General features: G+C 36.2%; 2 protein-coding genes across 6 annotated transcripts in view; one reads left to right on the forward strand and one right to left on the reverse strand.

Annotated features, from left to right (window-relative positions):
• On the forward strand, positions 1-7676 carry LOC117925712 (choline monooxygenase, chloroplastic). 4 transcript variants are annotated; one of them, XM_034844796.1, is made up of 11 exons: positions 1-330; positions 680-820; positions 1074-1119; positions 1452-1590; positions 5480-5554; positions 5659-5871; positions 6102-6197; positions 6375-6496; positions 6624-6717; positions 7158-7208; positions 7296-7676. In XM_034844796.1, the coding sequence occupies exons 1-11, from the start codon at positions 48-50 to the stop codon at positions 7431-7433; spliced, it is 1398 nt and encodes a 465-aa protein (XP_034700687.1). In that variant the 5' UTR covers positions 1-47; the 3' UTR covers positions 7434-7676. The 4 variants fall into 4 exon arrangements, with proteins under 4 accessions (XP_034700687.1, XP_034700688.1, XP_034700690.1 ...); XM_034844797.1 differs by having other exon boundaries at positions 1455-1590; XM_034844799.1 differs by lacking the exon at positions 680-820.
• The window catches only part of LOC117925711 (calcium-transporting ATPase 10, plasma membrane-type), a 46458-nt gene continuing 32293 nt past the window's right edge, over positions 7623-21787 (reverse strand). For both annotated transcript variants that reach the window (XM_034844794.1, XM_034844795.1), the window contains 12 exons: positions 18081-18140; positions 13235-13399; positions 13026-13142; positions 12458-12556; positions 11879-12016; positions 11687-11787; positions 9425-9470; positions 9174-9305; positions 8487-8594; positions 8303-8394; positions 8035-8147; positions 7623-7955 (listed from right to left, as the gene is read on the reverse strand). In XM_034844794.1, coding sequence (XP_034700685.1) covers positions 7948-7955; positions 8035-8147; positions 8303-8394; positions 8487-8594; positions 9174-9305; positions 9425-9470; positions 11687-11787; positions 11879-12016; positions 12458-12556; positions 13026-13142; positions 13235-13399; positions 18081-18140 — 1179 coding nt within the window. In that variant the 3' untranslated portion in view covers positions 7623-7947. The remainder of the gene's footprint in view (positions 7956-8034; positions 8148-8302; positions 8395-8486; positions 8595-9173; positions 9306-9424; positions 9471-11686; positions 11788-11878; positions 12017-12457; positions 12557-13025; positions 13143-13234; positions 13400-18080; positions 18141-21787) is intronic.

Below are 21787 nucleotides of genomic sequence, written 5' to 3' on the forward strand. Positions count from 1 at the left end.
AATAAAAGCGTGCGCAGAATTTGTCAGACAAAGGCTCGTCCATCAACATGGCAATCATTTTCAACGTACCACTCTCCTCATCATCGTCGTCAAGATCTAAATTCAACTCCAGAAATTCCCACATTCTCTTCCAGAAACGGTGTCCTTTTCCGAATCGGACAATCGTTAACTCCTCCTCTGCGGCTGGAAAAGCTCCGACGCTGCTCCACAAATTCAACCCTAGGATCCCCGTCGAACAAGCCCTAACTCCACCCAGCTCCTGGTACACCGACCCCTCATTTCTTGCCCTTGAACTCGATCTCGTCTTCTACAGAGGCTGGCAAGCTGTTGGTAAGCAAAGTTCTATGTGTGTGTTTTTCTTTTTGTGCGCTTGTGGTGCGTTTGGTTTCCGAGAAGGAAGATGGACTTTGTTTGGGAAGATGCAAGTGTGGCGGCCTGTTTTTTCAGCGGGTGACGTGTAAGATTTTGTCTCGTCATCACGCCAGCGGTAAAACTAAATTTTGAGTTTTGGTCCAAGGAAACTGAAATCTTGAATTTTTCCTTTCCCAGAAAACTATGATCGTGTATTTCTTTCTTCTTCTTCTTCTTCTTCTTCTTCTTTCTTATTTATTTCTTTTTTCCGAGAAAATATTCTTGAGTTTTTGCGAGAAATTAAATTTTTAATTTTTTTTTTCTCCAGGAAAACTAAAATCTGGATTTGTTTTTTCTTTTGTCCGAACTCCCGAGCAGCAAAACACAGGAACGATATTTTATTTCTTTGTACTTTTGGTTTGCTCTGTTTGGTTGCTGAGAAATTGCTCTATTTGGTTGTTGAGACAATGTAAGAACGGGAAGGTTTTTTTCCCCCTTTTCTCTTTCCAGATACTGATACAACATGAATATATATGATTTAGGATTCCCCCACCCTCTTTTCTCAGCAAACAAATGGGTGTTGGAATAAATTTTAGAGTACTGAGAATTGTCATGCTAAGTGGGGTTTTAATTTTGAATTATAGTTCGAAGAGTTATTCTAGAGATTGTTTGAGTATTAATTTTATCAGATCCCTTAGGGTTTTTTATCTCTTGATTTTCAGGGTGTACTGAACAGATAAAAAATCCCCGGGACTTTTTCACTGGCAGGTATGGGACTATGATTCTTTGTCTACTTCTTGTAATACCCTCAGAGTATTGAAATTTTGTGCTTTTTTCCTTATATTCAGTTTGTTTGCTTGGAAAATATAGGAAAAGGGTAAAAAAAATTAAAATTAAAAGTTAAAATTTTGCAATTTTCCATATTTGTATCTGAGGAAAACCTCCAGCAAAGGGAGCAAGAATATCCTTCTTTCTTGAAAAACCAAACAACATAGAACAAAATTTGAATTTCTTTTTTCTTTTCCTCTCTTTTGCCTATTTCCAAACAGAAGATTTATAAACCCATCGTTACTTGAATGTAGCTAACTTGTTAGCTGCAGCAGGTTGGGGAATGTTGAATTTGTGGTATGTCAAGATAACAATGGCAAGCTTCATGCTTTTCACAATGTGTGTCGACATCATGCCTCTCTTCTTGCATATGGAAGTGGGCAAAAGTCTTGCTTTGTATGCCCATATCATGTGAGTTTATTTACATTGCTATGTGCAGATTATGGCAAAGATCTTGGTCTTTTTTATTCTTGCATTTCTTGTTCTTTGCATTAGTTATCTCTAAAAAGAGGAAGAAAAAAAAAAGATTATTTCTTCAATAGGCTTCTATTGCATTTTGAACTAGCACATTTTGTACCAGTCTTTCCATTGATGATGTTATCCAATAAAAGAGGCTGTTATGTTCATAGCATAGTTGTCAAGGGCACACTTAAAGCATGCCGCCTGAGGCTCAACAAATCCCTAGTTATAGCACCTTGCTTGCTAAGGTGTGCACCATGTTGGAAAACATAACTCATCTACTTTATTTTTCCTTTTTTAACTATTTTGTTCTTAATATTTCTAACTATATATTGAAATTTATGTAATTTCATGACCTTTTTGTTGAATAATTCCTTCAAAATGTTTGGAATCTTAAACGTTTATTGCTTGAATTGGATTTTAGATCATATGTTATAAAATTGATATGTGTCCACTTCACCCAAGTGTGTGCTTTGTGTTGTGCCTCACGCCTAAGCCTTAAGGGGACTTTTGCACCTTTTGTGCATAAGAGTATAGGTATTTTCATAGTCATATATCGGATCCTTGAACCAAAAAGCCATGGTCTTTTTAAGCAAAATGTTATTGACTTTCTTTCATTAACAAAATATTACACCTCACTGATTGCTCAAAGCAGTTACTAGTAAGGATCATTACCAAAAGACAAGATCTTGCCTGGATTGAGGGGTAATCTACCCAGGCTACTAGATACAGATTGGGATGCTTCTTCATTTGTAGATCAAGCTTGTTAACTTGTTAATAGGATCTTGTAAAGCTATGTTTATGCTACATTAATGACCATAGTACATAGTCTCTCTTCTCAAGAAATATGACCTTGGAAATTGCTAGTGGCTCATAAATTCTCCTCTTTATTTCACTTTGGTGTAATCACTAGTGGTTCCATTAGACAATTATAGCCTTCATCATGGTTGCTTAAAGCAGTTCACTCTTAGTTACTCACACCTTCAAACCCAAAACATTTGCTCTTATACCAAAATTGATGTAGGACAACTACAAGGTGGCTGCCTATGATCAAATACATGAGTTAGAGCTCCTCTGGTTTTGAATTTAAAGGGGGAACAGGGCATAAAGGTCTGGGTCCTATTGAGGCTTTCTAAGAATCTCTCATAGAATAAAAACTTTAGGTAATAGGGTCTCACTATAAAGACTAAAAAGCGAAGATGTAAAAAAACTAATACATACAACTCATTATTAGTTTTATTTATAAGCTTTAGAAAACTTAAAACCTATTCAGATGCTAATTATTTTCTTAAGACTCTTATATCTCCCAATTAATGGAAGTAAATGAAACCTAGAAACTTTTACAAAATAAAATTTTTTCTAAATACGATAAGAATTCAAATGACTAACTACTAGTTTAACTTCAAGTAACTAAAATTTATGGAATTATCCAAATACCTTTGGCTTCCTTTTATGATTAAACCCTAAGGGGCTAATCTTATCATAGAGATTGGAAAGATTAGAGGAAATAGACTAGAGAGCTTCAGTTTAAAAGGGGGATTGAAACAATATTTCATCATATGGATAGATTGATAATTATGATACCTGGATCCTCCAACTATGCCCAGCATACCCTTGTCGACATGACACAATGGAAGTGAGCTTTTATAAAAATACTTAAGGATAAAAAAGAAAAGATAGGGGATAAAATAAAAAAGGACATTTTTTATCAAAGATATCTTTGTTTTCTTATCCATATTTAATCACTTTTATCTTTCCTTTTTTTTTTTTTTTCCTTTTATTATGTTGTATTCTAGTATCTATACCCATTCTTGAGATCCTTTTTAGCCAAATTCTTGTATCCTAAAATTTATAGATGTGAAGTGTTGAACAACCAATTTGCCTAAAAGCTTAAGTTTGTAAGATTTGGGCCCATAATGCATATGATGCTCTCTAACACCCTCCCTCACATGTAACCTCCATTTTTGGGTTTATGTATGGGTTTGCTTACTTATGGGCTTGATAAATTGGGGAAATAAACATGCGATGATGAGGTTAGAACACATGACCTCCCACCAACCATTTTTCTTAAAAGACAAAATATATATCATGCTCTCCAACATAAAGGATCAAACACGCATACCCATACTCGGCACTTAGACTTGAATCCATGCAATATAGGTTGATAGACAAACTTGGAGAGGAAGCAGGGTGAAGAAATAGTTCTGTCAAATGTACCTTGTCAAGCTTACCTTTGTTATTTCATGCTTTCATTATTAAAATATAGGAAAACTTGCAGGAGGATTTTCTGTGTGATGCCTTAGAGGAGTAGCTAGGGTATATTTAGTTTGGTGGGATGTAGGTCTTTCCCTCCTTAATTAATGGAAGCATGGGAAGGGAGAATGGTGCTGGAGGTCAATAGAATGTGGGATCCTTGGGAAGGAGTAGATTGAAGTTCATCAACAAGAGTGGGAGGTGTTCTCTAAGTGTATTGGGTTCAATGCAAGGAATGGAGAATGAGGTTTTGGTATGATGCTGCTTCTAAGGATTAAATTCAAGTAAAGGAGGTAGATTATAGAATTAATTGGAAGACAGGAAGCTTTTGTAATTAGGCTTATTAGGATTTTAAATGATTTGGAGTTGGAGCTTATTGATTACTTCAAGAACTGGCTTTAACTGTATTAATTTCAAGGATGAGGGTATGGAGGTCAAGATGTGGAGCTTAGAGGCTGATGGGTGCTGCACCACAAAAATATTCATCAGTGTGCTGTTTCTTAAAGTTGGAGAGGGTTTTCCAAAAGAGAGATATGGAAGACTCTTGATCCCTCAAGGTGGCTTTTTCATGCAGCCAACTGTATAGAAAAGGTATTAATGATTGATCTTTGAAAGAGCAGGATGCTTCTTATTAATTGGGGTATTACATGCAAAAGGAATGAAGGAATCTTCTAAACATCACCTTCATCACTGCACTGTAGCCTAAGAATTATGGTCTTTGATGTTTTTTATTTTTGGGGTTTATTGCATTATCCCTCAGTCAATAAAGGAGTGATGTTGTGTTGGCATGGGAAGTTCTCTGAAAGAGGAGAGAATAGGATATAGCTGCACTATATACAGTGTGGAGTATTTAGAGAAAGCATGGTTGGAGATCCCTTTAAAGGGGTTATATTTCAAATAAAAGTTAAAAGAAATCTTCATCAGACCTCTAATGGTTGGTTGGCAAGGACTTGTTCTAGGTGCAACTGTTGGCTGGTTTTCTATCCAACCTTCTGTTTCTTGTGCTTGGGATACGGCCCATCTTGCATATTTTAATCAATCTTTCTACCGTGCTTATCAAAAAAAGGGAAAACAGAACAAAGATCCAGAATTGCAGTCTGAATAATCATCCACAAGATTCTTTTCCGTCTCCTCTCCTAGGGATTCACAATTCACAATGAAAGCTCAAAGGAATCTCTTGCTCCTTCAAGTTACTATGCCTCTGGGGCCCAAACCATTATTAAATAATTTTCTCATGAGTCTCCTAGAAGACTGTGATGTCTTCTTTAGAAACTACTTTAAAAAAACCCTCAGAAGCACTGCTGTGAGTAGAATTTGTACTAGTATATTAATTTTACTATTGATGAAAAATTCTTGATTCAAAAGGGGTATAGAAAACTGTTTGTAATGTTATCACACTTAGTTATGTCTAAATATGTGCTGTCTTTATATTTGTTCTATTTGTATTATTGTTTCAACTTGTTGTTTTCTTTTGCATACGCATCAGAATGATAAAAAATATGCTACCAAAGGAAACAGACAAAATTAATGCTCTATTTATTTTATTTTTTATTATGACCTAAACCAGTAACTCTAATATTTTATGTAGGCCTGGACATATGGGCTAGATGGAGCCCTCCTCAAGGCAACCAGAATAACAGGAATAAAGGACTTCAGTATAAATGTATGCAATAATATTACTGCACTGGCAATCTCATTCCAGTTTATATACAACATTTTCCAAATTGAGGGATAATTTGGCTTGGTTTGTGTGGGCATGGAAAATAGGAATTTGGGCTTATACCTTTGCGCATCGCCACTTGGGGGCCATTTGTTCTTCTCAATATAGACAATGACGTTTCACCTCAGCACGAAGCTGATAGCAAAATAGTGGGGAAGGAATGGCTTGGCAGCTCTTCAGACATTCTGAGTAATGGTGGAATTAATACTTCACTGAGTTATGTTTGTAGACGTGAATATACCATTGAATGTAACTGGAAGGTTTGATTCTGCACATGCTTCACTTAGAATTCATGCCCAAGGTCCTTTACTTACAATTTGTCTTCAATTGAGAGTCCTTTTCAAAACTCAGCTTTCACCGCATACTAGCAATTAGGAAATATTACTCCTTTTAATCACCTAGTTTCTTTTTTCAATTACGCATATATAAAGTCTTGCCTGGTCACCATTTCCATGGACTACTGATAATTTTTATTAGTTTCTTGTTGCAGGTGTTCTGTGACAACTACTTAGATGGTGGCTATCATGTGCCATATGCACATAAAAGTCTTGCTTCTGGCCTTAAGCTTGAGTCCTACTCCACAACAGTATGTTCCCTATTTCCCCCTTTCTTTTATAAAATATATAGTTTAGCTCTAAGAAGTACAGTATATCACAAATTTTAAAATATTTATAGGATGTATTTCTTTTAAGATTGGTTGTTTGAATATTAGTCCATATGGTGGAACTTTGTAGTACCTAAGTGATTGCCTTTGGTGAAATAGATGTTTGAAAGGGTTAGCATCCAAAGTTGTGAAGGTGGTCCTGGGGAAAGTGAAGATGATTTTGATCGACTTGGAACAAAAGCTCTATATGCTTTCATCTATCCAAATTTCATGATTAATAGGTATTTACTTGGTCACTGCATGCAGCAATAATTGATTCAGTAATGATTCTTCTCTTGAAAAACAATATTGTTATTGTGATAATTCAGTAATGTCTAATATGTTGAGCTTTTTATTGGTTACTTATAGGTATGGTCCTTGGATGGACACCAACCTGGTTCTCCCACTTGGACCCAGGACATGCAAAGTGGTATTTGATTACTTTCTTGAAGCTTCCCTTAAGGTGATTTTCTGTCTGCTAATGCATTATTATAGTGGAATCAGAGTTAATGCCGCTCATAAGGTTTGTATATGCATAGTTGTTACATTAACATGCTACAAGTGAAAGTATATTTGAAAGTAGAAGCACAAGTAATTATTATTATTGTGATATTAAATTTAATGTTTGAAAGTATTTAAAATAAGCTTTTATTAAACAAAAAAAAAAGAAGGATAAATTTGATATTTTTAAAAATTTTGATTAAAATTTTCTCCGGAATGAGAATGAATTGAGTTCGGAAGTGTGAGTGCCATGGTTGATAAATTTAAGAAATTGTTTCTTTTAGGGTTGTTGTAAGAAAATTGATTAAGAGTGGATATTTAGCTTTGATTCTTGCACTTAGGGCAGAGATAGACACATTATTCATCAACCCATCTTAATCAACTACCATTGTATTGCCTCAGGATGACAAAGCTTTCATAGAAAGAAGTCTAGAAGATAGTGAAAGAGTACAGGTAGAAACACCATCTTGTCCCGTGTCAGAAATTAATTTTTTGGCAAATCTCGTACCACTAATACATGACTGGTTTGAGAATATGTAGATGGAAGACATCATACTATGTGAAGGCGTCCAGAGGGGCCTCGAGTCACCAGCGTATTGCAGTGGCAGGTACGCTCCTACTGTCGAGATGGCCATGCACCATTTCCATTGCCTGCTTCATGAGAACCTAACTAAATGATTTTCTCTTATGTTCTAGTTTGAAATTTCTTGAAGTTCCATTGTGTGTTCCGTACAAAAACTCTTTTTAACTTTGCTCACCATCAAGCTTAATATTTCATATAATAACGGTGAACACATTACTGGGCAAAAGATGGATGACTGACACATTTACCATAACATATCACAACAATCCACAAAAAACAGCAGCTTGGTTCAAGTATTTCTTCAAAATCACTCCAATGCAGAAACACCCTTTCACAAATTTTCACAACATTTTGTACTCAAAACATTAGCACAATATCAATAAAAAGCAAGGTTCAATGTCTAAAAAAACAGAACCTTGCGGGTAGCCGGTTTTTCCACACCATGTAATAACTCGAGTGGCTAAGGCATTGTCAAGCCTTAGCCAAAGTGGTGCAAAAGTGGTGCTGAGATCCCATGTAAACCGTGCACCCAACAGGGGATAATTGACTTTGGAGCTTGTATTCTATATAACGTGTTGATGTCAGTGAATTGTCAAGCCTTCTATCTACTTACTGACCTACAAGACAAGCAAATGTCAGAGCAGTCTTAAAAAAAGTGTTTCCTGATGCTCAAACAAGAAATGAGTTGAGACTTACTTTGGGAATCTCGCCGCGGGGAATCTCGCCTACAGCGACACATCCTTGTAAAGAACTTGCTAAGAGGAGTTTTTGGGACTGGTATCAGTTTTCCAAGAGCCGCAAGAGGCCAACTGTTGAAAAATCAGGTAAAGTAGCTATGTCAGGTAAGCTCACCCTGAGTTGCACTGATACTTACAGTTACTGTTTGTTTTGCAACTTAAAATGGGATGCTAAAACATCCTTATAAGTAATATGACTTGGAATGTTACAAGTAACCAAACTTTACCTGATAAAAGCAATACCGATACAAACAAGCCAAAGCTGCCAATTCAATCTGACAGTTGATGTAAACTTCCCAAGAAATTCGATGATAAGGATCTGAAGCATAACAAGTAGAAGATAAGTAAAACCTTCCACAATACAAAACCAGAAGACCCAAAAAAAAACAGATGAAGCTACTGATATCTTACCTGAAGCACGAGAGTTATTCCCACTATCCCAATAAAAAGACGGTTGGTAGTGACTCCTTTGAATACATTAATTTCATCCGGCTTCCGTGCATTAAACTCATTGAATATCTGCGTTGAACTTGTGTTATACTAGGCGGTTGCAGTTTTGACCCCAAAATCAAGATAGGTTAGCTCTTGATCTCAAATAGGATACCTTATTATTCCAGTAACTGGAGTTGGGCTTCCTATCCCAGCAGATTTGACATAATAGCAGATTTGACAACTTTTCTCATAGGGAAGCCCAAGAAAAATTGACTAGACATTTTTAAGTTAAAGCTATTTAATTGCTAATGGGGCATATTGACCCCTAATGCTTCAGTATCAATTTCTACAACTTTTGAAGCCACATGCAATCCCATAGGATGAACTAGAATGAGGACATTGCACCAAAAGAATACAAAATGAGGTTGTTTACTGATGTCTTCCATTTCATTAATTCTATGTATTGAGCCCAAATATAGAAATGAGAGACATAGAAAGAGAGGGAGGGAGTCACTAGGAAACTCTTAACTCAATTGAAATGCTTTTAGAAAAATGCAATGAAACTGTTTCACTCTGTTGTATCCGAAGCCCACGTGAATCCATGGGTAGGCATATTGCCATTTTACAAAATAAGATTTGATCTAATAAATCAAAGGTTAAATATACCTGACAAAGAACAAATGCATGGAATATCACTGTATTCTTCTCTTTGGAAGCACGTTCAGGAGTGCCACCTAACTTCAGAATACTTGTACCTCGGAAATTGAGGACAAGCAGGACGATCACTTGATATAGGGCCTGCAATTTCGCAACCAAACCCAACAAATCCATTGAGAAAAGGAGAGTGGGATGGCCAAAACACATAAAATTCTCTCCAAGAATTTTATCATAGGTTAAAAACAACAAAACAAATGTACCTGAATCAACAAATTCCTCCACATGATATTTGTTATCAATGGTTCCCTGAGAAATGAATAAGATATCATCAATGCATTGCCTACAAAAATCAAAGGGAAAATGGATGTACCTGTACCTCCTTTGCATGCACTTGGAAGAGGGTTCAATTTGCAAGACAAGTGTCATCATCAACAGGTAATAGGCACATATGAATAAAACATGAGATCTTTAACAAAACTATATTAAAAAGAAAAAAGAGAAAAAGAAAAAGAAGAGACAAATCCTAGCAGTGTCTCAAACATAACGCCACAAGGTTACTCCAAAATGTTCATTCTTTTCTATGGGGGCTTAGGGTTGCAGCGAGGAAAGGAATTTGAGGAATGAATCTTTCCCACTAAAATAGTACTCATTAGTCATTATGCAGTAGAGGATGTTTTACATGCTGATGGCTATCACATGAATTTGGGTGAAGTAAAAGTCAGATTTAACTTAAGCTGGTTAAAAGCCTCTTAAGAAAAAATCATGGAGCTATTTATATCAATTTTTTCATAAAATACTAAAAAAATTGTTGGGGAAAAAGAAATCAATAACAAGTTTGCAAGCTATACTAAAATATTGAAAGCTCAAGTTTCAAGGAGGCATTTGGCAAAAACAGGCAAACTTGAACCAACCAACCCTTGAAGGCCGTTACAGGCGGAAATGGTTTGGGAAGGGGCGTCCAGGAGTGATTAGCAAGGTAAATGATGTTGCCCACCTTTAAAAAAGAGGGAAAAAAGGGAAAAGGAAAAGAAGAGAGAGGGAGAGAGAGAAAAAAGAGTCACCAATCCAACCAGTTTTAAAAGATTCAAATAGCCAGAAACCCATTAATTGATATTATTTATTTTAATAAGCAATGAAAGCAATATATTAAAAAGCGCCCCAAATGAAGGGTGCAAAAGTACATGGAATATATACAAAGTGACAGGGCAAAAATCAAAACAAAGGGATACAAAAAAGCACTCTCTTCCCTTCCATCCTAACCAATCCACAAAATCTATCATAGACATTGACACATCCTTCAAACCCCAATTGACCTACTTTCAAAGACCACCGATATAAAGGGATTTAAACTCTTGATCTGGTAGCTCTACATTATCAAAGCCCCTCCACTTCTCTCTTTCCAAATGGTTCAAAACAAACACAACAGCAACTTTCCATACTTTCTTCCATTTCTTCCCAACATAAAGTTCGTGTCATTTAACTAATGAATTTAGCACCCATAAAATTACAAATAAGGAGAGGACTAACTACTATAGAGTTCTTGCCTTTGAACAGTTCCACCTTTCCACATAAAACATCTATTCACTAAAGTCCAACCTCTTCTCATTAAACCGTCCATAACATACCTTTCCAAACTACATTCCATGCAAAGAAGTTGACCCTCATTGGAACCCAAGGATTCCAAATAATATCCGACATAAAAAGACTTTGATATCCCATGCTCCAAACAAAAGCAAATAGGATTTGACTTAAAAGATGCCACTCTTTGTGGCCACTCCACATCACCCTATCTTCAGCATCCCTTCTTGTAGAATTACATTGCAATATCAAGAGGAATGCTTCCATGCCATCCAACTCTCAATCATGGAGATGTCTTAAGAAACATGGAATCCAATGCCCCTTCATTTACCTTCTCCAAAACATCCGCTACCCAATTTTCCTTAGAGGTGGTTAAAGCGTAAGACAGGAAAGAAACCCTTAAGAGAAGAATACCCACACCACATGTTATTCAATTATCCTCCTTCCATTGCCCACACCACAACAAATTTTGCCTTTGAAATATGCCCACCGTTTTCTAATTGTCTTCCACAACCCTACACCATACACCTCCCTCACCTCCATAGAGCACCAACCCCCCTCTTCTTCCCCAAATTTCCCTTTAATGACCTACTTCCAAAGAGTTCCCTTTCTGATTCAAACCTCTAACAACGCTTACCAAGGAGAGCTTCGTTCAAACTGGAGAGATCATGAATGCCCAACCCTCCGTACTTTTTATGCATATAGACATTCAAACAATTCACCAAATGAGACTTTTTTCCAAGAGTTTTCCTTCCTCACCAAAAATTCCCTTTTAATCTTTCTTTTCTAACCTCTCACTTACTCTTCTTAGAATAAGATTCAAGGACATGAAAACCATTAATTAATGAAGCACAATTCAAACCTCCAGGGACAGATCTGACCCAATTTTCCACTTAGTTTATAAACAGTATTTATTGGATCTCCCAACATTAAAAAAAAATTACCTTCGACCAACTGGAGGCCTGTGCATCAGGTGATCTGTTGGTGGTTCAGTGGCCAATGCAAGTGCTCCAAGAGTATCCATGATAAGATTAACCCAGAGCAGCTATAAGCAAAGTAGACAACACAGAGTTAAACAAATGAGACGACATAATAGAACTGTCAACTCAAGAGGCAGCAATGGGTGGGCCACCAACCTGCACTGCATTTAGTGGAACATTGCCAGAGGAAATTGCTGCCACGACATTAATTATTAGAGCTGCAACATTAACTGTGAGCTGAAACTGGATGAATTTCTGTATATTTGCATATACAGATCGTCCCCATCTGACAACCTAAATGCAACAAGAGAAATCAACAGTTACAAAGATCCCAGCTTCTTCAACTTTTCCAAATGCTGTAGGCATCGAAGGGAAACTTTGATCAACAAACTCGAAGTCAAACCCTGACTTAATTATCAATTTCAGTAATTTTCTTTTAATAGAGATATGGTGTGGATTAAGACCCAAGAGGCTTTAGATAATCCAACAAGAGAGATTAAAAGACAATTGTGAGAAACTTCATGCCACCAAGGGTCATAATGCCTATTGTTGCCTAGGCTGGTTAAACTCCTCCAAGGACAATAAATGAACTGAAATCACACTTACGGAATTGATTAACAGAAGCTTATAATTTCTTTGTTCAAGATTGGATGAAAACATTCATTTGTGGGAGTTGCAGTCATTTACATATTTGCTATTGATCACTTAAAATACTCTTACAATGCACAGACTAACCTTGACAACTGACGCAAAATTGTCATCCAAGATAATGATGTCAGAGCTCTCTTTTGCAACCTCTGTTCCTGAAATGCCCATTGCAAGACCAATATCTGCCTAAAGTCCAAAAAAAAAAAAAAGGCGAACAAGAGCGGGGAAAATATAAAAAAATGTTTTTTATAAAAGATATTAGAAACCTATTTGAGACTAGCTGAAACAAAATTAAAAGAATTCAAATAAATACAACCTATGAAACCGATAGTAGAAATCAGTCTATCAGAAAAATCATTCGTGCACAAATGGAAGAGCCTTCTAGATCCATCTTACATCAGAGAATGCCCTGAGCCAGATGGTAAGAATTATGTACTCTTAACCTAATGCATGGAGGTTATTGTCCAAATGTGCACCATGCCAGGAACATCCAATGGACCATAAAATCAAGGCACTTAAATAGCAAGTTTAGGAATAGGAGACCACCAAACCAGAATAGGTTAACAGTGGCCAAGTAATTGAAGTATGTGACTTATCCAAAGATTCAAACAGATTTCTACCATCGGTCTATCATTCTATCTAGAGCTCGCCAAACCTCGTGTAGTGCAGGAGCATCATTAGTTCCATCTCCAGTTACAGCAACAACATGCCCTTTCTTTTTCAATGCTTGCACAAGAAGAAGCTTGTCATTTGGAGAAGACCTTCCCATGACCTATAAATATAATCACACAGCACTTCAATTAGTGTGGTATGTGGAGCCAATATTCTACAATTAAGGAATGACATGATTTCTTGAGATCATACCGATATCTTATCAGCAATATCCTGTCTTTGCAATTCAGGTAAGGCACGAAATGACTTTCCTTCGATGAGATTTGGCTCGGTAGCATCTGCATCTGAAACTAGTATTCCACATTCCAAGGCTATTGCTTTAGCTGTTTGAAGATTGTCACCTGTAACCATCCGTACCTATAGGCCAAGGAATGTACATTTCTTTTTTCAATTAATTGTGGCAAATAACTTCATCTAATGGACAAAACACATTTAAACACAGGAAAATAATTTCATCACCCTAATCAACATATTCCATATATTAGAAAAATGGAAAACACATTTTATATTCCAATTTCTATTTATGTATCTATTGTTTCCCTTTTTTTTGACAAATACATCGACATAAAAGCACCTACCTTGCTGCCCCTTCCATCACCTTCCCACGCACATATATACCCAAAAGGTCACCACCCCTAAAAGCTTACAAGGGATAGTTAAACAAAGTTTCAACTGGAGATCAGGAGCTGCAAGCAATTGTTTTAATTGTCTACTTTGATAATTCGAAATAAATGACACATTACAGTGAAGCGTGGTGTAAAGAAAGGATAAGTGCAACCCGTTTCCAATTTGTTGATGATACCATTTTCTTCCTTTGCACAACAAGAAACAATGTAATGTTAGGCTCATCCTAAAGCCTTGGCCATCTAGTTGCAAAATGCACCCAAATAAGATGTACTTGGCAAGTGGGGTTGAGGATAGGCCAAGGAGTGGCCTCTGAAGTATCTTTCCTTTGGAAGGAAACCCTAGTGCTTGGAATTTCTGGTATTCCCCAGTGAACCCCATGCGCTCTAGTTGGTTCTCCAAGAGTCGAAAAAAGCAAGAAGCTTGTCAGTCGAGCTAGCCACATTAACTGGAACCTTAAAGATAGAGAAATAAGTGGGATTTCATTATCAGAAAAACTGAATTATGACCATCTTTGCAAGGAGAAAATGCTTCTTTCCATTTATCGAGTCTCTGGGTGACTACCTTAGCTTGAGGATGAGTTAGGTATTGGGAAGATCTCTTTGAGGAACAAGGCTCCAATTGGAAAGTGACTTTAAAGTTCTCCAAAAGAGCATTGTTCCTGACATTTTACATTAAAAATAAATGCAGATTGCAAATAAATGGATGGCATGCTAATCCAACCATTAAAACTTTGATTTTCCACAGAAAACCCATTTCTCCATATTTTCCGTTGTGCTCATATCAAATGCAATGTAAAAAATATCCCTAAAACACATTTTTGGAAAGATTTCTATACGAGGAGCAACCTCTCAATCTCTCCTCCCTGCCTATCCCAATTCTCGATATGAAGTAATTCTTCAATAGGTAACATTAGCACAGGTCCTGACACCCCCAGTTTTCTCTCACTTGGAATTTCCGTTTTTCAAGAAATCACATTTCTCACCTGCCTAGCATAAAGAGCTCTTGTTTTGTCATTTTCCTAGTTCCTCATGTGACCAAGAGATAAAGATGTTAAAACTACACATTTTTGTTGAGCCTAAATATATTATTTTTGGGTCATCATCATTTTGTGATGGAGTTCTATCATAATTAGGATTCTTTATATCAATATTAAAATTAGTCCCATACTAGGAATTAATTTTCTCTTGACTTTGATTAATAATATTCATAATTATTTAGATTTTTTTTCTACTTTTATTTCACTACTCTATATACTTTTCTCTCTACAGTCCTACATTCCAATACATCCTCTTCTCTCACTTGGAATTTCAAGTTTCTGAGAAATCTGTTGGTCTCACCTGCCTGACATATGCATTAGGCGTTAGGAATCTTTTAGGCTTTATTTAATTCATGGAATGACATTACAGGCTTGCGTTATCCATTCCTAGAAAGTAGAAACTAGGACTCAACTTTTCTTACTCAATATACAACAAGGACAAGATTCAAAATCATAAATTTATTTTCCATTTCTGTTTCAATATTTGTTTGTATAGGAATGAAAACAAATTTATGCTAAATTTCTACTAATATGCTTTCAAGTCCATATGCTCAAACAAATAAATTATTCAAAAACCTATAAAATACAATGTATGCTATTATAGAATATCACATTATGATAAAACCATTTAACAAGTCTATTTACAAAAATACCTTTAAATTTAAATAGCCATTTAAATGATTATAACCCCAATACCCATATAAACATATAATAAAATATAATAATATCCATAATTACCTAATGCATAAATATCATCCTAGCATTTTCATAATAAAAATCAATTGACAATGAAGAATAAAAAATAAAATTTTCAAAAATAAATTCAAGATTAAATATGTTATAAAAATCAACAAGACTTCACAACTTATATTTCGTTCCATATACATTAAAATGAGTTCAAATTTTAATAGTAATATTAAGGATAATAATAGTTTTCAGGAAAAAAAATTCAAAAAGCAAAAGTGATTGATAATAACACCAATGATATTTTTTTCATGTAAAAAATATTCTAAAAGTACGATTTATAGTAATAATAGAGAATAAAATGTGAATCTACCCAAAATTTGTAAAATCCTCTCATTTACATTGTCTCTCTCCCTCTTTTTTTTTTTTTTTGATAACTAAAGAACTTTCCATGACCAAGCCCTTAAGACTCTCCATAGGGACTCAAACCTCAGGGTTCTAACCGCTCCCACAACAACTAGCATCGGGTAAATTAGGGTATCATCAGTGGCATGATTCGAAAATGTACCTCTTATTGGGACCATATCACCCAACATTCGCCCTCACCAACTAGCCTACCCTGGTAGGACTACTTTCATTTGACATTCTTGCATGATGAATTGAAGTTCTAACCGAAATCTATTGCAAATATAAAAGATTAAAATAGAATTTCTTTGTTCAAAAGATAAAGTCACAAATGAGTAATTTATCTTAATTGATTCATTGTCTAGAACATCTTATAATTCTGATTTATTCTGATCTATCAGTATGCAAATGAAGTTGACTTGATTGGTCAGCTTGAATTATGATAAAAACCTTTCTAGTACTCCTTTTAGCCAATTCACATCCCTTGATGAATTTCAATCCCCCCAAAAAACCAAATGTTTGTGCATGAGCCACACACTTAAATGGCTGGAATAAGAATTCAACAATCATTCCCAATTCACCATTTCAGTAACCAAACACGGCCTTAATGGAAGGGATATGGTAATTTTCATAAATTTCTTCGAAGAGGGAAGGACCCAGAGTGCTGGTTAAAGAGGATACAGTCCTAGGGGAAGGGGGTTTGTTTACGCATTTTTCATGTTTACATAGAGCATCCAATCAGGTACCCAACTGATTGACCAAGAGGAGAGCACATTTTTGCCCCTTGACAGACACTCCCATCCAATTTTAGCTTTTAAGATTTCAGTATCATCTAGGTGTTTCTGTATCACCCTTAGTTTCACCAAAAAGAAAAATAAAACATAATAAGTACATATGTATATATATAAAATAACCAGGATGTAGTAATTTATATGACCTAGAAAAAAAACAACAGAAGATATGACTCAAATCATGTCTAGTTAGCGAAAGGCTATGATTAAACCATTGTAGGAATAGAACAGATCATAGTTCCTTGTGCACCAACATCCCATGAACTTGAGACCACTGTAGCGTTTATATGTAAAAAATTTAGCAAGCAGAGCACACATGGGTATCCTAAATATTTACCAACAGTAATGAACTTAAGGAATAAAAGATGAGCATGATCAAATTGTTCACATGTAGCAGTATGTCCATCATTTACCAAAAGATTGGTGTTCAATTTCTTTTAAAAAAAAAAAAACTCTTCCAAGGCAGAAGCAAGTCTACAAGGGCAAAATAAAAATGGAGAATATATTTTATAGAATCATGTAAGCAACCTAGAATCTATGTAATGAGACTAAATTTGATAAATACAATTTCTAATGCAAACTGACTCCAGAAGAAAATAAAATGTGATATTGATGTTGGCATACCCAACAGTGTCCTAGTGCAGATTTGTCAATACCTTTTAACACAACTAAAAGCAAAAACCTGCATTAGGAATGTCTTCATGATGTAGCTCACAAGCAGTAGAAACTAATCATAATTCATTAAAATCCCAAGTAATACCAAATAAGGAAATTCACATCAATATTTGCAACCATAAGGTTACAAGAAGCATAGTCATTAACTCGAAAAAACAAATTGTGTATCGTTTTCTATTTTTTTGTATGTGTTGTATCGTGTATAGTAAGTTTTTTTACATAGTAAAAAACAATAGAAAAAATATGTATATGCGTGCATGTCCATTGAAAATTTGGTGCATAAAGTAATATATAACCAATTTTATGCAAAATAGTAGGAATATGACTTGAATAAATAGTCATCACATAATGTCACTAATCACTAATCACCATCATTTTTCAATGTCAACATTCAAACCATTCAACTGAAAATTTTTCCTATATTCATTGTAAAAATAAACTTGACTTCTAAAATGGCATTTAACAACAAGAATGTAGCTTTTCATAAAAGATTATTTTACCTATCTCTCTTTTTCATGATCGAATTTTAATCTTTTAGTACATTTTAAAAAATTAACATAACAAATTTTTTTAAAAAAATTAATTTGATTTTTCTTAAAAATTATGAAAAATAATTGAAGATATATATACTGTTGTATCATTATATCACAACATATCATATCATGTATGTATATGTATCGTATTTACGATATAATTTTAAGATAAGATACTGATTGCAATATGCATTAATTTCCATAAAAAATGTATGGTCTTGTATCATAAGTTCTTAACTACTATGCCAACAAGATATACAACAAAGTTTTAACAACACATGAAATACCTTGACACCAGCTTTTTGGCATAGTTGCACTGCTTCTCTCACACCAGGTCGGCAAGGATCCTACAACATGTCATATATCTATCAGCTAATATACATGTCATACATATCAGCTAAGGTAACTATTAATAGAAATGTAAACTACATAAAGAGAAACTTTTTTTTTTTATATAGGTAAAGGAAAGTAGTATATATAGAAAAGAGGAGACACCAAAAGCAGTGCCCTCAAAGTATACAATAAAGCCTAAAGGCTCAACCCGGAGGGGGAGGGAAATAAGCAAAAAACATCACCTGCCCTTACTATGAGCCTAACCATGAAGCTAACAAGAGAAAAATGGCTCATATCTACAGATACCCGAAACCAAGACCACAAATTACATACAAAAGAATTTTTCAATCTTTGGATCGATAACTCCTCATTATCAAATGATAACAAGTTTCTTTCTTTCCACACTGTTCAAAATATATACATAAAGGGCCCGCTTGCCAAACCTTTTTACAAGCTTTACCCATGAAAGACCTATGCCACCCAAGAAGAGTTTCTTTCAGCGAACATGAGAGAACCCAAGACACACCAAAGAGGTAAAAAAGCAGATTCCAAAGAATCCGAGCCTTTCTACAATGAAAAATAAGGTGATCAACTGTCTCTACTTCATAAGGCAAAGGAAACATCTATTTGTTAAATAGTACCCCCCCTCCTTTGAATCTGATCCAAAGTTAAGACTTTCCACCAAGAAGCCTCCCAAGCGAAGAAAACCACTTTACGTGGCACACATGATCTCCAAATGCTACCACTAGGGAACAAAGGAGAATCACTGGGCTCTAAAATAGAATAGAGAGATTTGATCGAAAAGTTCCCACACCTCAAAGTTGTCCAAATCACTCTATCATCCACATCCATGTGTACCCTAATTACTTGAATCATTTGCAGAAAACGCTCCACCAGATCTAACACCTAATCATTAAAGGCCCTAGAAAAAAAAGAGGTCCATCCACCCCCTTCACCTTCAAGGTTCCAAACATCCACCACCCACGCTTCCTTAGTCATAGAATGAGCAAATAAGGAAGAGAATGTCTCACGAAGTGGCTCATCTCCACACCACTTGTCCCTCCAAAACCTCTCTCTCTGCCCATTACCCACTTGGAAAGCAAACCTGCTACTCAAAATATCTCACTCCTTCCTAATAGCTTTCCACAACCCCACACCAAACCTCTCACTTACCTTGCGGGAATGCCACGCCCATCATCTTCTCCATATTTTTCACTGATGACTTGCTTCCAAAGGGTCTCTCTTTTATCAACATACTGCCAACTACACTTGCACAAGAGGGTTTTATTCATCACAAAGAGATTCCTCACACCCAATCCTCATTTCCTTTTCTCCAAACAAACCATAGTGAAAAAGAAGGTGATCAACCATTTCTACTTCAAAGAGGCAAAGGTAACATCTATTTGCTAAATAGTACCCCACTCCTTTGAATCTGGTCAAGAGTTAGGACTTTCCCCCAAGCGAAGAAAGTCACCTTAGGTGGCACACACGATTTTTAGATGCTACCACTAGGGAACAAAGGAGAATCACCAAGCTCCAAAATAGAATAGAGAGATTTGACCGAAAAGTTCCCACACCTCAAAGTTGTCCAAATCACTCTATCATCCACATCCCTATTTACACTAATTACTTGAATCATTTGCAAAAAAAGCTCCACTAGATCTAACTCCTAATCATTAAAGGCCCTAGAGAAAAAAAAGGGTCCATCCACCCCTTTCGCCTTCAGGGTTCCAAGCATCCTCCACCCAAACTTCCTTAGCCATAGAAAGGGCAAATGAGGAAGAGAATGTCTCACAAAGTGGCTCATCTCCACAACACTTGTCCCTCCAAAACCTCACTCTCTGCCCATTACCCACTTGGAAAGCAAACCTACTACTCAAAATATCTCACTCCTTCCTAATAGCTTTTCCACAACCCCACACCAAACCTCTCACTTACCTTGCGGGAACGCCACCGCCCATCATCTTCTCCATATTTTTTAGTGATGACTTGCTTTCAAAGGGCCTCTCTTTCATTAGCATACCGCCAACTACACTTGTACAAGAAGGCTTTATTTATTTCCTTTTCTCCAAACAAACCGTTGTGAAGAAGAAAGTGATCAACCGTCTCTACTTCAAAGAGGCAAAGGAAACATCTATTTGCTAAATAGTAACCCCTTCCTTTGAATCTAATCCAAAGTTAAGACTTTCCCCCAAGAATCCTCCTAAGCGAAGAAAGCCACCTTAGGTGGCACACATGATCTCCAAATGCTACCACTAAGGAACAAAGGAGAAACACCAGGCTCCAAAAAATAATAGAGAGACATGACCGAAAAGTTCCCACACCTCATAGTTGTCCAAATCATTCTATCATCTACATCCCTGTGTACCCTAATTACTTGAATCATTTGTAGAAAACGCTCCACCAGATCCAACTCCCAATCATTAAAGGCCCTAGAAAAAATAAGGGTCCATCCAACCCCTTCACCTCTAGGGTTCCAAAAATCCGCCACCCAAGCTTCCTTAGTCATAGAAAGGGCAAATAGGGAAGAAAATGACTCACAAAGTGGCTTATCTCCACACTACTTGTCCCTCCAAAACCTCTCTCTGCTCATTACCCACTTGGAAAGCCAACCTGCTACTCAAAATATCTCTCTCCTTCCTAATAGCTTTCCACAACCCCATACCAAACCTCTTACTCACCTCGCAGGAATGCCACCCCCATCATCTTTTCCATATTTTTCACTGATGACTTGCTTCCAAAGGGTCTCTCTTTCATGAGCATACAACAAACTCCACTTGCACAAGAGGGCCTTATTCATCACAGCGAGATTCCTCACACCCAATTCTCCTTTCCTTTTCTCCAAACAAACTGTTTTCCACCTTACTAAATGCAATTTCTGCACAAGAGCCCCACCACCCCAAAGAAAGTTCCTTTAAATCTTCTCCAACCTCAACCTCACTTGTCTTGGCATGCAAAAGAGAAACATGAAATAGATTGGTATGCTAGACAAAGTGCTCCAAATTAAAGTGAGCCTCCTCCCTTTGAGATCTATTGTCTTTTCCACATGGCTAGCCTTTTTTTGAAATCTCTCTTCAACACCATCCCAAACCGCCATAGATTTGAAGTGGGGCCCCAAAGGAAGACCCAAATAGTGGGATGGGAGACCGCCCACTTTACAACCCAACTCCCAAGGCCAAGTCATCAATATTATCCACCCTACCCACCAACCTAATTAAATGGTTGAAAAATTAAATATGCAACTAATTGACATCTGAACACCCATGTGTAAGTAACATGCTCATTTTAACTATATTCTTTAAGAGAACACTTTCAAATGATGCTCTGAAATTTTACAAGAACAATACCTTGCACCGCATGTTATGAAGAGAACTAATCTGAGGCTAACTAACATAACCTACCACTAAACCATATACTGGCCAAATTGAAAAGAATGAAGCTTTAAATCATTGTAGACAAAAGTAATGGATAACAATAGAACCATATAAAAATGAGACCTATCAAGTAAATCACGTTGGATATCATACCATATCAGATAGCTGAAACAAACTTAAGGCTAGAAATTTGCCAATACTGATCAACGAACCACCAATGTGGATCTAGAGGAGTCTTGGCAGACTCTGACAAAGACTCAGCAGTGAAATGCAACAGACAGAGGGAG

This window comes from Vitis riparia, chromosome 11, assembly GCF_004353265.1.
Source record: "Vitis riparia cultivar Riparia Gloire de Montpellier isolate 1030 chromosome 11, EGFV_Vit.rip_1.0, whole genome shotgun sequence".
In the NCBI taxonomy this organism is placed as follows: domain Eukaryota; kingdom Viridiplantae; phylum Streptophyta; class Magnoliopsida; order Vitales; family Vitaceae; genus Vitis; species Vitis riparia.

Coding starts and splice junctions, on each gene's coding strand:
- LOC117925712 (XM_034844796.1), top strand. CDS start 48: ATGGCAATCATTTTCAACGTACCACTCTCCTCATCATCGTCGTCAAGA. Junction 1,120..1,451: donor CGGGACTTTTTCACTGGCAG/GTATGGGACTAT, acceptor TGTTAGCTGCAG/CAGGTTGGGGAATGTTGAAT. Junction 6,718..7,157: donor TTCTTGAAGCTTCCCTTAAG/GTGATTTTCTGT, acceptor GTATTGCCTCAG/GATGACAAAGCTTTCATAGA.